Source organism: Protopterus annectens, chromosome 13.part0 (assembly GCF_019279795.1).
Source record: "Protopterus annectens isolate FY-2018-M chromosome 13.part0, PAN1.0, whole genome shotgun sequence".
Lineage (NCBI taxonomy): Eukaryota > Metazoa > Chordata > Ceratodontiformes > Protopteridae > Protopterus > Protopterus annectens.
Window position 1 is genome coordinate 238160979 of NC_056747.1, and position 17366 is coordinate 238178344.

Here is a 17366-nt window from a genome sequence, read left to right on the forward strand (position 1 = left end):
GTTTTTAAAGTAGGAGTATTTCTGGGTAAAGGGGCATTTTTAATTTTAAAGGTCACCTCCTGAGTTACAGGATTTGATTGTCTGTGCGAGTAATCTGTGAGATGATCTTAGTCTATTTAGGTTGGTATAAGGGGTAATTGTTCCAGACAGGCCGGGAGTGTTTTCAGGTTGAGAGAGTATTTTGTAAGCAATAATAAGTTGCTTCTGTAGAAGTAGATTTGGTAGTTCTATCCAACCTAGGTTCTGAAGATTAGTACAGTGATGGGTTTTGTAGGGCAGGCCTGTGGCAAATCTTGCAATATGATTATAACAATAAGAGAGTTTAGATAGATCCGATTTGTTGGGATTTGTAAGTATGGGGGAGGCATACAAGAGGGTAGAAAGGAGATGGGTGCGAGCAATGGCAACTTTAGCCGTGGGAGTCAGAAAAGATTTTATTCTATAAAGGGACCCCAGTTTCTTATTAACAGTTTTGATAGTTTGGTTGATGTGCACATCAAATCTGAGTTTGTTGTCAATGGTAACCCTAATAGCTTGCTATGCGGGTCGCTGGTGATGGTGGTTCCATTGTTGGATTGTACACAAAAGGGAAAAGTTGGTGTTTTATGGGTAGGATGGAAGAGTAGCATTTTCGTTTTTTTTGGATTAAGGATCAGTTGGCGTTCTGATAACCAATTCTCAACTGCAGTGAAACAGTCTTGAGTTTTGGATAATAGAATAGTTGGGGATCTATCTGAGCAAATTAAAGTAGAGTCATCAGCATATTGAATACATGTAGACTCTGGGATGACTTTGTTAAGATCATTAATAAAGATGGAAAATAGAAGAGGGCCAAGTATGGAACCTTGGGGGACTCCTATGGTGTTGGGTATGAGGTCGGAGAGCTTGCTTTGCCAGAGCACAGCTTGTTGCCTATCAGAAAGATAGGCATGAAACCAGTCTAGGGTTTTGTTATCTAGATAGAGAGTTTTAGGGTTGCATGCAAGAGTTTGTGGTTGACCATATCAAAAGCTTTTGATAGGTCCAAGAAGAGGGCTGAAAAATTTTTTGTCATTCGGTTAAGATTGATAGTGTTTGTGAAAGAGAGGAGAGCGGTAGTAGTGCTATGTTTGGGCCTGAAGCCATGCTGGGAGTTGGTTAGCAGGTTTTCCTGAGTTAGGTAGTGTATGAGTTGTTTGTGAATACTTTTTTCCATGATTTTTGCCAGTGGTGACAAAATGGCTATTGGTCTGTAGTTTGAGAGGTCAGTGGATGAGCCACCTTTATGGAGGGGGATGACATGGGAGATTTTCCATATGGAGGGGGTTGTGGATTCAGTTATGGTCCGATTAATTAAGATTGAGATGGGATAGGCTATAACATCCGCAGCTTTTTGTAGAAAGTCTGCTGGAAGTAGGTCTGCCGCGAGTGGTTGGCTTTAGTTTCCTTAGTAAGGATCGGATGTATGCAGTAGGGACAGGTTGTAGGTTGAATAACGGCGTGGTCTTCTGGGTGGGACTTGTGGTTAGGGAGCATGGGGCTACTTGTTGGTTGGCTAAGGATTTGATCACATCGATGAAGAAGGTATTAAAGGATGTGGCCACTTCATCTGGGTTTTTCATAGTTAGGTTTGCTGGTGTGGGGGTGGAGGACCTGCCTGGATGGAGAAGTTTGTTTATTCCTGTCCAAAACTTTTGGGGGTTGTTTTGATGTTTATGTTGTAGTTGGAAATAGTAGTTCTTTTTGTCTATTAAGATAGATTTTTTTGTGTCATTTCTTAGTTTTTGGAAGTTGGTACGGTCTAGGGGTGTCTTGGTAGTACGCCATTTATTCCATGCTTTGTTTCTAGCTTTGATTTTGGCTGTGGAGTCTTTTGATAGCCATGGTGCTATGAGAGCTTTTGTTTTGATTAACCGTTTGGGGGCATGTGTGTCAAGTATGTTTAGAAATGTGGAGTTAAATTTTATTACAGCTTCTTCTAGTGGGAGGTGTTTTAGGATTGACCAGTTACAGGACTGCAGCTCATTTTGGAATCTAGTGATGTCAAAATGTTTGGTGCTTCTAACAGTCCTGAGTACAGGGAGGTGGCAGCTACCACTTTTGCTTTTACCATATAAGTAATGAGGTGATCACTGAGCTCATTAGTAATAGTCCCAGATTTATAAGTTCCGGGTTTATGGTTAGTGAGTATCCAGTCTAGGATACTTTCTTTTTGTTTGTTGCTGCCAATTCTAGTAGAGGTGGTAATATTTTGTGAGAAGCCATGGAGATTGATATTGGTTGGGTCTGTCTCTGACACACATTGATTCCAGTCAATGTTGACATCTCCCAGAATTATGGTTTCTTGTGGGAAGTTATTTGTCAGCCAACTTAGTGTTCTCAAGAGTGTCAGAGTTGTTCCCAGGGGGAATATAGATTACGATTAGGTTAATACTTTTCTTTATTTACTTGTAGTTTTAGGGTTGGTAATTCTCCCTTGGGTATTTGCGGTGGCGGAGTGGGCTGTAGGGTAACGTTGAGTGTGCTTTGAAGAGCACAGCAGTACCACCACCTCATTTTTTGAGGCGATCGGTCCTGTATATGTTGTAGCCAGGTGGCAGGATTTCGTTATCTTTGGTCTCTGGTTTGAGCCAGGTTTCTGTGAGACACATAATGTCAGGGAGGTAAGTTGCTAAAAGAGCATGTAGATTATGAATTTTATTATTTAGGCTTCTAATATTAAGGTGGCAAATAAGAAGGGAGTCAGGAGGTCTTGGAAACAAGGATGTTTTATTTGCACTGTCATTTGATGGAGGGCCTGTGTTTGGATGTATGTCTCCATCTATATTTATGTTTTTTCTAAGATACATTATTAGCTTCATCAGTTTATGTAGTAGTTTATCTATGTTTTTGGACTTGGGGTAGATTATGTTTGGTTTATAGGAGTAGTGGAAGTGAGTAAGCGGTGTTTTGTTGATTAGGTAGTGAGTAGGGTGATTAGTGTTGATCAGAAATGTGGGAGTACTAGTTTGGTACTTTGGATAATGAAAACCTGGGTGTGTCTGGGACTCGTATATAGTTAGCAGGTATAGTGTGATAAGAATTGGTAGGGTGAGAGTTAGTTTTTTGGGCTGGTATAGTGTAATGGGGTGTTAAGGACTTCATACTGTTGCTTGATTGGTTATAAGATAGTTAGTGTAGGTGGTTTGGTATTGGTTGGGAGAGGCGGGTGGGGAGTGAGGCAGTGTGATTTGTGAGCCTAGTGGACTTGGAGGGGCAGTGAAAGAGGTGGGCCAAGAGTTTTGAGTGGCTAGAGATAAAGGAGGGGTGTGGTTAGTTAAGTATAAATATAGGGTACTGGGGGTGGGACACGGGGCAGGGTGGGGCGGAGCGAGCCCGAGCGCAGCGGGGTTAATCCCACTCCACACAGAGCAAGTCCAGGTAATACACTAGTAGATGTTTTTTCCTTGCTACAGGGCTCTACAAGTGAAGCATAATAGTAGCTGCACTTTTGCTTATAGTTTGGGACTAGCTCCTCTGTTTTACTCAGAATTCACACTAATTTTCCAAGTAAGTGAGGAGAAGATACTGTTTGCGTCTTACTGCTGTGTGTGAAACCCAGTTCGCAAGCTAGTTTAGGGGATACTTTACAATGTAAAATACATTAGTAGCTTTCATTTTAGTAGGATATTGACCTTGTAGATGAAAGTGTTTGGTAGATAGTATAGTTCTGGGCTGTTGGTAGATAGTTTAGTTCTGAGCTGTTCTACACTTTAGGTATCGCTTTCTTCCTATATATATATATATATATATATATATGTTTCTATATCTGTGTGTTGCTTCCCATTAAGGGTGTCACCTGACATCTGGGGCATATTTACAGTTTTGAAACTCTCTTCTTTCTGCTTGCACGCTTTTTCTGGTCGTTTTACACTTAAAAGATGCTTTTTACATATTCCTGTTCATAAAATCACAGAATTTTTCAGGATCATTTGGGTTAGGATTGCGTTATTAATTTACTGCTTTTCCTTTTATGCTTTCTGCCTCCAGAAGAGTCTTTACCGTTTGCTTTGCTGCTGGGATAGCTCCATTGCAGGCTTCAAAGCAAACTATTCCCTTATCTTGAATGATTTCCTCTAACTTGCCTGAACTGGTCAAGGCAGCCTTTAGATGTATAAATTGCCATCTGTCTTTTCTGCAGTCGAAGGTTCACTGTGAACCTAGTGTATAACACAGTCCTTAATCTTTTTTTTTTTTTTTCCCCAGCTGAGAATTTGCAGGAGTCTTTTTGGCTGTTTGCCTATTGTCGTCTATAGATTATTTGGATTGACCTGTACAACAGATTAACAATGGCAGGTGGTCTGCCTGCAATTCCTATGCCTTCGGACATATGGATGGCTTGTTTCCCCCAAGTTGAAGTGCTGCAGGAGTCTGCTCTTCTGAATGCAGATGTTAAAAACTGGTTTGCCTGTTACTTGGGAATACTTCAGGGGATTGTATATTTTATCCTCTGACACCTCAGTGTGTTATAAATCTCACTTCCATAGATTGCTGGGTCACCTGGCTGGTTGATTCTAGGGGTTCTTATCCAGTGACAAAGCAGGGGATCCAATTCCTCAGTCTTTATTACTCATTGACAGGAAACTCTGTTGAAGTGCAGACTTGAGTTGTTAAAGGGATTTGAGTATTCATTTGGTTAGAATGTTCAAGCCTAGGCTACTTTTACTACCTCAACTGGCTTACCTGATCAGACAAATGAAGGTTCTTCGGCCTGCAGTGCCAATTTAAGTATTTCTGCACCCATTACTGACTCAGCAGGATATTTCCTGGTGTATGGTTATGTGGATCACTGCTGCAGTAGCCTTAGTTGTGTAGGTTACAGTATACTGATGTAAAAACTGGTCAATTTCCAAAGTTTCAGGGCACCTTTTACACACCCAGGCAGTTAGTCAGCCTGTGCTGACTAAATGAGCTCCAGGTGGCCATATTTGTCATTTCTGCTATGATAGCTTTTGAAATGCTTTGTGGATTATTTTTATAACCCCCTTTAAATTGGCATTGGTTGCTTGATGCCAGTGATATGAAGGGCTGTATCATTCTTTTTGCATGGGGGCACTTTAGTATTGCTGACCATTGAAGCCGCTGACATAAATGCAATTATGGTCAATCTATCAAAAACTCATTTTTTAAATTTCTTAAAAAATTGTCCTGGAAATCCCAGTTTTTATATTTGTAGAGTGGGTCATTTTTTGCTTGGTGAGGGTGCCAGATATTTTCAGAGCAATGGACTCCTTTGAAAGTGCGTACATTCTTTCCAAGTTTCAGTGGAAGAACTTAAGAATACTACACTTCTAAGTGTACAAATGTGAAAAAAACTAAATATCCATAGAAGTATTGGCAAGGACATAATGTGGGAGGAACCTTTAACATGAAAAGATACATCACCATGGCAGCCCTGCACCTTCTGTTTTGGAGTGGAACCGATTGTAAAATAGTAACCAGTTAGTGATGTGGAGAGATTAGTACTGCAGAAGAGATCATACAATTTAAAATGTTTTTTTTTTTCAGTTTCTAACCATTTTGGTCCATTAATTCACTTTAGTGCTTTTTTTACTTGATTTTTGGATTTTCAATGTGTTAACTGACATTGTCTTTCTCCTGTAGGTTGCGCAAATGTGGCGGATGATCCCAAATCTGCTGGAGTTGCTACATTTGTCATTCAGGAAGAATTTGACCGATTCACAGGCTACTGGTGGTGTCCTTCAGCTGTAGAAGGTTGTAATTTGTTTCATATCATTATGTGCTTCTTTTGCCAAATTTGCTGGGTGTCCATCAGTGAATTTTTTTCTCCCTTGTTTTTATTTTTTTTTTAATTAAATGTATCACTGACGTTTAAATTCAGTAGATCTGCTGTTTGGGCAAAGTTACTTTGTGGTCTGGTTCATTCTCCCTTTCTGCTAGGTCTGAATCTTCAGCATTGAAACAAATTTTCCGAGGTTTCATCTCCTCTCCTCTTAACCCACAGTCCTGTACTGTCCACCTTCCTCTCTTGATCTTGCTCCTTATATTAGCACTGATTTCAAAAGTTCCTAGGTGCTCTGCTTTGGATTGGAGTTTTTGAAGTCCTTTTCCATGTTTTGGGACTGCCCTTCAGATTTTCTCTCTAGAAAGTAATTTAATTCATATCCAGTGAGAAATTTGCAAGTTTTGACTTGCTGCTGGTTTGTTTTTCACCTCTAACTATTAAGTGCCAATTTTTGTGAGAGTCTTTGTTACATTTGTTGCTTATTTGAACTGCTGCTACTCTTTGAAGTGTGACTGGTTGTGACTCTGCTTGATGTTCTTAGTGTTTCACTGTTGCAGTCATTACATTTGGGTAATCTGCTGGCAGGTTGCCCTCAGTCGGCCTGATTAAAGTCTTGGGTCCTGCATCGGTTGTTCCTTCCAGGACGTCGGGATATAAAATATGCAGCAGACGCCATTTTCCTCAGTCTTTTTTACCGCGCGGTGCCCGAAGCAGAAGCAGTTTGCAAGTGCCGGTCAGCCTACTACTGAAATTTTTGTTTTCGAGTTTTGCAACTCCCATTCTAATATCACCCTCCCCATCTAAGTACTACCTTTCTTTCCACTCCACTAACTACTTTGATTATAGCAAGCTCAGATGCTCATAAGCCAGTACTTATACAGCATGCCACATTTGTTAATGTCTTTTATGTACTTCACAGATAAAGATTCTAGTTGTCTACTGATGTACTCCGTTCTTCATCTGATAATATGTTGTAAGTAATTGCTATGTAAATTGTTAATTGCTATGTAATCCAATGTAACTACTGTCTATTTTAACTTTGGAGCTTTTCTCCCCGGGCCTCCGCTGAAAATGGGCTTCAGCTAGAAGGATTTCAGAACTACAGGTTCTCATGGCAGTGGAGCCTTTTATTATCTTTTACCCGAACAGGTTGGCTCTCGGGACCAATCCATCCTGTATGCCTAAAGTGGTATCTAATGTGGCTCTTAATCAGACCATTCATCTGCCAGCCTTTTTCCCAAATCCAGAAACAAGGGTGAGCAGATTTTGCATTCGTTGGATGTACACAGACAACTAAGATTCTACTTAACAGGACAAAATCTCAAAATCTGAAGAATTGCTGGTGGCATTTCTGCAGGGGCAGAAAGGCTATTTCAAAGCAGACTATTTCAAAATTGATGAGCCATTGTATTTGTTTCTGCTACATGCACCATGGTAAACCTGTCCCCAAGGGGATCGGATCCCATTCTACCAGGGCTGCATCTACTTCTGTAGCCTTTCTTAGAGGGGTTCCTTCCAGAGACATTCTAGAAGCTGCTACCTGGAGCTCAATTCATATGTTCACCAAACATTGTCATTACCTCTCTTCTCTAAATCCAGAGCAGGCTTTGCTACTGCTGTGCTGCAGGGTCTTATAGCTACTCCTAATGCTGTATAATTCCATCTTCCCAACCATAGCTTTAGGATTCTACCCAAATGTAATGACTGGAACAGTGAAACGCGAACAACATTGTGCAGTTGTGTACACTTACCATAAATGTAGATGTTAGTGTATTCACTGTTGCAGTCCTGGTTACCCACCCTCCAGCCTCTCTTACTATACTTCCCTTTGCTATTCTCAAAAGCCTTTTTGGTTTATTTGCTTTTATTTGGAGGTATATTTTTTGTTTTAAATTACATGCATATATATTTTGCTCCCCATTTGGGGGGCACCTGACTTCTGGTGCAAGAAAAACTGATTAAAATGATGCCGGCTGCATGTTTAATTCCCCTGACGTCATGGAAGAAGGGACAGCAACCAGCGCAGGACCTATGACTTTATTAATCATGCTGACTGAGGGCAACCCGCCAGCAGATTACCGAAATGTAATGACTGCAACATTGAATACACAATCTACATTTTTGGTACGTGTACACAACTGTACTTTTTTGCCATGTAAAAAAATAGTTTCAAGAAATGTTTTATGTGGTAATTTGCTGTTTTGTAATTGCCATGTCAAGTGTTCATCTTGTTTCACTGTTGCAGTCATTACACTTGGGTTATCCTGCTGGCAGGCGACCCGCAGTCGTCCTGAGTTCCAAAGTCTTGGTCCGGCGTTGGTTGCTGTCGCCTCTTCCCTGACGTCAGTGCGCCAGGGGGTATAAAAGTTGCAACAGACACCATTTTATTCAGTCTTTCTTGCCGTGCGGTGCCCGAAGCAAAAGCAGTTCGCAAGTGCCGGTCGGCCGACTCCTGAGATTTTCAAAATTGAATTTCAGAACTGAAGTGTTCAAAAAAGCTAAGTACCCCATTGTGGAAGCTTTTTCTTGCTCCAGACCAATGTCAGTATAAGTTAATTGCATTTCTTGTGGGAAGCAAATACCTCATAAGGACTTTCACTCTTACTGTATTCCTTGCCTAGGCCCTGACCACAACGTTACTAGTCGGTTTTGTGCTAGATTCAATAAACGCACTATTAAACGTCTGTTTGATTTTTGCTTTACATTATTTTGGACAAACATTTAATTATGTAATGCCGTTGGAACAACAGATGACCGGAATGTATAAAAAAACGCAAAGACAAAGAAAAAGACTGGCATCCGAGGTCCATAACAAAGTTTTTCTAGGCCAGTCGCCGGTTCTCAGTGAGGCGCTTTCGCAATCCCTGACACCCGCTTCCTCAGAGCCACAGGCCGTAACAGACAGCTACGTGGAGACACCGAGGCCTGTGGAAACTCAAGGTATTGGGCTTGCAGAAACTATAACCTTAGATGGGTCCGGAGCCACTGATCAGTCACCGGCTTCTGAGGGTGTTTTCAGACATTCACAGCTTAAAATTAAGGCAACTACAGCAGCAAAGTCAAAAACACCATTAAAGACAAGGAAACAAGTGCAGCATTCTCAAGAACTGTCATCCATGCCAAAGAAACAGATGCTTAAAATGGCCGAAGACCTTATTACTTTAATCAGGGGCTCCCACCCCCTCCTGACAAAAGGCCTAGGCAAGACCCTGGTTAGCATTCCTCTTGTCAGGTTTCCATTTCCTCTGATTCTTCTTCTGATCAGGGCTGTTCTCTCCCTCCCTATGAGGACTCTGATGCTGAAGAATCCATTCCTTCAGCCTCACTGCCTGAGGATTATTCTTTTGGGGAAACCCTGCACACCATGAGAGAGCATTTCCATTGGGAGAGCCAGGATTACTCAGAATCCAAGAAAAGGCTCAGAGATTTTCTTTTGCCTCAGCACAAGCCCCTGGCTATCCCCCCGTGCTTGATATTGTAGATGATGTTTTTTCTGAATCCTGTCTCTCTCCTGATTCTTTACCCCCTGCACCAGTTAAGCCAGATAGGTAGTACAGGGTCCCAGACTCTCATAAATTTCTTAACAAAAACCTCACTGCAGACCCAGAAACAATTTCTCAGGGTCGTAATGGGGTAAGGCTTCCACTGCTAAAAATCCTGTCCCTTCAGATAGGGATTCCAGAGCTCTGGACAGATTGGGGGGGGGGGGTGTCTACAATTCTGCTAAGTTAGCTGTAAGAGCTTTAAACTGTCATTTTCACATGCTTAAATATCAGCAGTACCTCATGTCATTGTTAAAGCAGAAATTGGTTACAAATATAGAAAGTCCTGACAGTAAAGAAATGCAGGATTTATTGCATGCAATTGAACAACTGGGAAAGCATACTCTGCAATGTGGTTTTGATTCATTAGAGGCTTCTTGTAGAGCCGTAGTTACAGGCTCTGTTGTTCAAAGACTTGCTTAGTTGAAAGAACCAACTTTACCTAACCATGCTAAAGTAAAATTATTGGATGCTCCATTACAGCATGATACTTTGTTTGGTGTTAAGGCAGAAGAGGTGTTAAACAAAATGGAGGATAAAGCAAAGTCAATGCAAGCGGTGAAAGATTTCTTCCAGGTTCAACCACCTAGATTTAGCAGAAACTGGCCTTCAAAAAATTGGTCCTTTCCAGTGTCAGACAGGCCACAAAGAGGCAGATACAGACACCCAAGAGGCAGATCTCAGTCTCAATGCTCCTACAGACCTAAACAATGGGGTGCTTCAGCCCCCAAAGGAGGAGAAGACAAATCACAACCCTATAGGAAACGAACACAATGACTTCCCTCTGAAAATGCCAAGCTCTTACCAGTTGACAGTACCTCTAGGGGGAAAGCTAGCACTTTTGTCAAAAAATTGTCCCATGATCACCCAGGACCAATGGGTGCTGAATATTGTTTCTCAGAGGTACAGGTTCCACTTCCACACGCTTCCAAAACTAAAAGGTATGCCAAACCTGCCACAAAACCAATGGGCAGAGGCACAAAAACAGATTGCGGCTCTTATGGATATGGGAGCTATTCAAAAAGTTCCACAAGAAGAACAGGGACAATGATTTTACTCAAGACTTTTCTTAGTACCAAGAAAAGCCAAAGCTTGGAGACCAATACTGGACCTGTCAATCCTAAATACTTTCTTGGATGTTCCAAAATTCAAAATGTTAATACTACAATAACAACTTCTGCCCATGCTGGGCAAGGAGGCTTGGCTAGTTACTTTGGATCTCAAGGAGGCATACCTGAATGTCCCAATCAGACAATCGTACATAAGATACCTCAGATTTATAGCAGGCTCAATGCATTACCAATTCTCTGCACTGCGCTTTGGCTTATCTACTGCGCCCAGGGTCTTCACAAAATGCCTGGCACCAGTAATTGCATTTTGCATACATAAAGGAATTCAAATATGTCCTACTGGACTGCCTTATTCAAGCAGAGAGCAAGGACATTCTTCTAAAGTACCCGGCATTTGTAAAAAGATTAATAATTTGCCTAGGGTACACAGTAAACGAAAATAAATGAATACTAGTGCCCTCTCGAGATAATATTCCTGGGTGAAAGCTTAAATACAACTGCCCGGATGGTTTATTTCACGTCGGAGAAAGGCAACTGACTCATTACTTTCAAATGATGGCAACAAAGACCCAGCCCCCTGCAGGAAATATTATGCAGGACCTGGGTTTCATGGCATCCTGCTTTCTACTAATTCCATATGTATAACTGCATATGAGGAAACTACAATGGTATCTAAAAAGTGTTGTGACTCTGCATTGTCACAGCCTAGCGACTGTCATAACCTTGATTCCTTGCCTACAACATGAGTTTCGATGGTCCCAGGCCTGTCGCCACAACAAGGGACAGCCTTTTACCTTACGTGCAGCCAGGCAGACAATAACAACGGATGCATCGGATTATGCCTGGGGAGCACATATGGCAGGAAAATGTATTCAGGGCACGTGGTCCAAGGAACAAATGCATCTTCACATCAATCAGAGATGCTAGCTGTACAGAATGCCCTGACAGCCTTCAAGGACCACATACATCCAGGACAACTATTAATAAAGACGGGCAATACCACAGTTATGTGGTACATAAGCAAGGGGGCACACATTCCTACCCCCTATGCAGACAAGCCATGACTTTGTGGAACACAGCACTGACCTACTAGGTACACCTGCAAGCACAATTCCTGCCAGGAACAAAAAATACACTGGCAGACTAAGCAGAAATCTCATGGATCCTCTCGAATGGAAGCTAAATCCACAAGTGTTCAACATAAGGAAATGGGAATGCCCAGACATATATATTTTTTTGCCTCCCCTCACAATTTCTAAATACAGAAATTTTGCACAAGGACTTATCACTCTCCAGCATGAAAAGTGGATTCTCTGTCATTCAGCTGGAAAGGCCTGACAGTCTATGCCTTCCCTCCAATGCCTCTTCTCACCAAGGTGCTTCCAAATGTCAGACGAGAGGCCAACAATTATCCTGATTGCGCCAGACTGGCCACGCCAGCACTGGTACCCAATCCTAAAGAGTTTTTCCCAAGACCCACCTTGGCCTCTACCTCACATCCCTCATCTTCTGGCACAACAAAACAATCCAGATTCTGCACAGTCAACTCAGAACCTTAAACCTGGCAGCATGGCAGATAATGTAGCCACTCAGACTGCACCTTTCTCTAAAGCTGTTATGGATGTTATTTTGGAAGCCAGGAGACCCAGCACTAGGAAATCTTATGCAGAAAAATGGAAGAGATTCTGTGCTTGGAACCAGGCACAAGGGCTTGAACCATTTGTCCCTAATATACCTCAGATTTTGCAATACTTAACTGAGATGTTGGACAAAGGCCCATCTTTTTCATCCATTAAAATTCATGCCTCTGCCATTTCAGCTCATTACAATACGGATCCTCCTATTTTTTCACATCCTCTACTACGACAGTACCTCAGAGGGGCAAAAAATATAAGACCCCTTAGGAGAGCACCAGTACCTACTTGGGACCTCAATTTTGTTTTAGAAAAACTAACACTGCCTCCATTTGAACCAGCCAGCATAGCTGATCTAAAATTCTTGTCATGGAAAACTGCTGTGCTCCGAGCAGTAACTTCAGCAAGAAGAGTCTGAGTTAGGCATTGATGGCTGTGGAACCTTTCCTCATTTTTCATCAGGACAGCTTTTCTCTTAGGACAAACCCAACATTCATGCCAAAAGTGGTCTGCAATGTGGCCTTAAACCAAACCATTCATTTACCTACTTTCTACCCAAATCCCCAGAATAAAGGGGAAAGACTTCTGCATGCTTTGGATATACACAGGCAGCTACGATTCTACTTGGACAAAACAAAAGTTTTCAGAAAAACTGAGCAACTGTTTGTAGCATATGCTGCAGGATCACAAGGAAAGCCTATTACAAAGCAGACAATCTCCAAATGGATAGGACACTGCATCTGCTTCTGTTATGCACTACATGGCAAATCTGTGCCTAAGAGCATTAGGCCTCATTCTACCAGAGCAGCAGCCACTTCAGCAGCTTTCCTCAGAGGAGTACCAACCAGGGACATATTAGAAGCTGCAACCTGGAGCTCAGTGCACACTTTCACCAAGCACTACCACTTAACTCTTTACTCCAAATCCAGAGCAGACTTTGCCACTGCGGTTCTGCAGGGCTTGTTAGCCTCGCCAAGTCCAATTTACACCCAGCCACCCAACCTCAGCTTTGGGATTCTACCCAAGTGTAATGACTGCAACAGTGAAACACGAACATAGTACAGTTGTGTACCTACCATAAATTTAGATGTTCGTGTTTCACTGTTGCAGTCCAGGTTACCCACCCACCATCCCCCTTTTCTTTGCTGGGACTTTTCTGTACTTCTCAACTCTATGCAACCTATGTGATGTATTTGCTTGTAGATGAAGGAAATGTTTATAGTAATATATGCATGTTTTTTGGCATATTTTTCTCTCTTCAGCCTTCCTATCTGGGGGCACCTGACATCTCTGGCAAGAAAAACTGAAGAAAATGGCGTCTGTTGCAACTTTTATACCCCGGTGCACTGACATCAGGGAAGAGGCGACAGCAACAGACGCCGGACCAAGACTTTGGAACTCGGTCCGACTGCGGGTCGCCTGCCAGCAGGATAACACAAGTGTAATGACTGCAACAGTGAATACACTGTAACATCTACATTTATGGTAGGTACACAACTGTACTTTGTGGATTATTTCTGGCTGCTTTCTAACTCAACTCAAGTCTTTTCTTACACTTTCCAGACCCTTCTCCACTCAGTCTTGACTGCTACAAGAGAATGTCAGGATTCTAGGATTTATGGATTCTCTCGATTCCTCTGTCAGGTTATACGAGAGAAAAATTCAGTATTTTAGGAAAAAAAATGAATGAATCTTCTTCCTTTGTAATTTCAGATTCTAATTCTGGGCTTTATTTTGTTGGAAAGGAATTGCAATGGTGGAGACAGCACATGGCTCTAAATTCGGGTCTCCCTTGTTTTTCCCCAAGTTGCCAAGTCCATAGTTTTTAGGGAGTGCAGAAAGGAAATGCCTCAAAAATACCTCTTTGTGGCCAGGACATTTTGGAGTGCAGATCACACTGATATATAATCAAACTGATGAAAACAAATGCAGTTAAACAACTCGCAGCTTTTAAATAGCGATTCAATTCCTTGATGGAGTCCTCTTACAATGCTCTCATTCATACTTATTAAACAAAAAATAAAGGCACTCTGATTCATAATTCCCTTTCAGAAGAGGGAAATCACTTGTTTTGAATTATTTGACACTATATTTATGGAAATATTGACAATGAACGACAAATTTCCTTATGATGAAAATAAGTACTTTTCCATTTATGGGGCCAAAAAAGTTGTTCCCACATTAACGGAAAAGTACCATTTCTAGTTGATTGTCCTGTACTATTGCCTTGTTAAACCTACCGTGTTAAAATCTATTCCAGACTGTATCAAGACACATTTTACTAGTCTTGGGATCTGTGATGGCACATCAGAAAAGTGTGTGTTCTAGAAGCATTCTCCAGTTAGCAACTTGGTCCTCTCTGTATACCTTTAGAAAGTATTGCAAACTGCATTCCTTTTCCAGGTCTAAAACACGCTTTGCTAAGACCATTCTCCAGGTACTCCTGGATCCTTATCCTTTCTGCCCTCCAATTGCTTTGGTTATCAGTCCATTCAGTCAAAACTACTGCAGCAGTGATCATGATGTATATAGTACAGTTGGGGCAGGGTGCTGTTACCGTAGCAGTTGGGGCAGGGTGCTGTTACCATAGCAGCTGGGGCAGAGTGCAGTAGCTGTATCCATTCGTTATCCCCCTTATTTTGTATGTAGTTAGTTGTTGGAATATAAACATTTTGTATTTCTGTTGCATTTTTAGAGGATGAGTAAGCTCACCCAGGAGGATGACTTGGGACTCTGCTAGATAAGAGCTTCCCTCTTCATGCCAGGTTAAGTATGATCTTTCTTGCTGCTGCAGTAACCTATAGCTGTTGGAGTTAGATCCTAGTCAGGAAATTTCCAGCTCACCAAAAAAAGTCTCTGTGTTCCCTCCACGTGGCCCTGGTCACCAATTTCTTATTACTTTCTTGCCGCCCTTGAGAGAGCATCTTTGTGCATACAAGCCCACTTTAGGGAACCTTTCCTTACAAAAGTAATATTTTATATAGTACTCTGCCTAATTCAAAAGCTTGAGAGCTTCCACTGGTTCAAGGTTATGCCCTATCCCATGATGCTCAGGGAAGATTATCCAGAGCTTGTTTGCTTGCTCAAGCAGATCAGGTTACTTCTGACGGGCTGTTGGCCAAGTTCAATTTATTATTTCTAGTAGAATAGTTGAAGTTTGATAGTTTTAGGTATTTGTAGGTTTCTAGAGTAATCTTTGTTTTTCCCCCCTGTCATTGCTGCTCTTGGCAGCTGTTCCCTCTTCCTTCATCAGGCCTAACCCTCCAGTTGTCGTCCTGTTCATTCCAAAGCTTGTTTCACAGAGCTTTCCCCCTTATCTTTTCAGGTAGCTTGTTTAAGTTAAGAGGGCTCTTAGCAGCCCGTGTAACGTAGAGGGCAGCTCCCCTTTCTTTCGTTACCTTCCCTATCGTGAGGAGAAATTGTTTTAAGTTAGAGGTTTTCCTTCAGACTTGTTTTTTGTGCATAGTCAGCATTAGTTGCTTGGCACCGAGAGGTCTACCTCTTTGGGTTCCATTGGCAGTTATGGAACAGATACCATTCTCAAGTCAGGAGACTGTTCCAAATTCTGGAGCCAGTTACTCAGACTTTAAAATCTCCGCTCCTAGAAAGAGGGAGATCTCCTTTGTCCTCCACTTCCTCTAGGAGCTTGTCTGATGACTGAGTGGGTGGAGAAGAGACTGCTTCGTACACTGGCACTGGTAGAAATTGTCGATTCTGACCCAAAAGGAGCCTGAGCCGACCGAGGCACCATCCCTTTCTTCTTTTCCTCCTCCGACCCATTCAGGGGCTTTGGAACCAGAGGGCTTGGCCCTGATGGAGGTCTCTGTTCCCACATTTCCACTAACAGGATATTCTGTTCCGATGACCGCTCCGACTACCTTGGTTCTGTTGGAATCTGGGGAGTCTAGGAGCAGACACTCTCTCCCATCGGGTCCATGGAGGAGAGTCTGATTGGACAGCTGTCCAGGCCAGTTCTACCTCTCGGAGCTTTGGCGCAGTTGAGCTGTGCTCCTCCATCGGCTTCAGAGCCAACCACTCTGCCTCAGGATCGGTCTCTCAGTTCTTCAGAACCAGGGACATCCTAGGAGTGGGGTGAGGGGGCCTTTGAGCTGATGGATAGACTGCTGTCACCTCAGACTGCTCCACTGTCTGGTTCAAGCTCTCTTCCCCCAAAAGCACCTGTCTGTCCTGGCACCACCGCTTCCACCCAAGCGCAGAGACCCTAAGCCCCAGGAAGCCCCACCAGGCGAGACAGTGTCTTCCGAAACTTCCCCAGAGTACCCCTCTGAAGAGGCTGTGCAGGAGGAAGCACATGGGCTCATGGCCTCATCTGGGGAGTCTGTCACGTCCGACACAGACCTGGATGATTCTTAAGGGTCCCCCTCTGAGGATGTCTCCTTTGCAGACATCTTAGAAATTCTTAAACAGAGGGGTGGCTGGAAGTCCACCAATTTTTCTGAGGAAGAGTCTGTGTACTTGGAAGCTTTTAGTTTTCGCCCTACCGCCTCTTGGGTGTCTCCTCCCTTTGACCAGCTAATGACGGTTATTGCTCGAAAGTTGTGGGGCTCTCTGGATACAGTGGAGCCTGTTCCGAGGAGGCCTAACAAGTTCATTACTGCTCCCACAGATGGAGTTCTTGACGAAAGCGGTCCCAGTTGATGTGATGGTGGCCGCAAAAAAGGAGTTGTTGGAACTTCGTGTTCATCCAGCGAATAAAGACTCTTGGACGATGGACAGGTATGGAAAGCGTACCTTCTCTTCAGCGGCTTTTACACTTCAGTTACTGAATTACTTGACCCAGTTTACCAGACTTCAAAGGGATCTTTCTGAAAGAGCTAGGAGGTACCCTGCAAAGTACTGTAGCTGATGGGGTTTCGGATAAGATTTCCTCTCAGCTCTTCACCCTTAACTCAGTGTCATCTTCTCCATGCGGCTGATTTCATATGCAGCCGATGGAGCGAGTAGGGCAGCAGTGTCAGGAATTTCATTAAGGAGGCATTCCTGGATGCGTCTCTAACTTCGCTGAGCCCTTCACGGCTTCCTTCACTAATGCCCCTTTGATGGCTTGTCATTGTTTGGGCCCACTGTGAGAGACCTTGACCAGGTGCAAACAGGAGGGGATAACCGTCTACCTTTGGGGTCCGTTTTTCTGTTCCCACTAGACCTTATCCCAAAGGTCAGAGGGGCGGAAAGGTGTGGTGCTGCAAATCCCAAAGAGCATTTCTCGATGCATGTGGTGACTTCCCCCAGGGGCAGGGGGGGGGGGAGTAACTGAAGATGCCGACCTTGCGGCAGAGGGGGTCTGCAAAACCAAGATGACAGGAACTTGTTCCCTGGGAAGCTCTTTCAGCGCTCC

General features: G+C 43.0%; 1 protein-coding gene across 2 annotated transcripts in view; it reads left to right on the top strand.

Annotated features, from left to right (window-relative positions):
* DPP9 (dipeptidyl peptidase 9) overlaps positions 1 to 17366 on the top strand; it is a 1882741-nt gene that overhangs the window by 306474 nt on the left and 1558901 nt on the right. For both annotated transcript variants that reach the window (XM_044053788.1, XM_044053789.1), the window contains exon 7: positions 5623 to 5733. In XM_044053788.1, coding sequence (XP_043909723.1) covers positions 5623 to 5733 — 111 coding nt within the window. The remainder of the gene's footprint in view (positions 1 to 5622; positions 5734 to 17366) is intronic.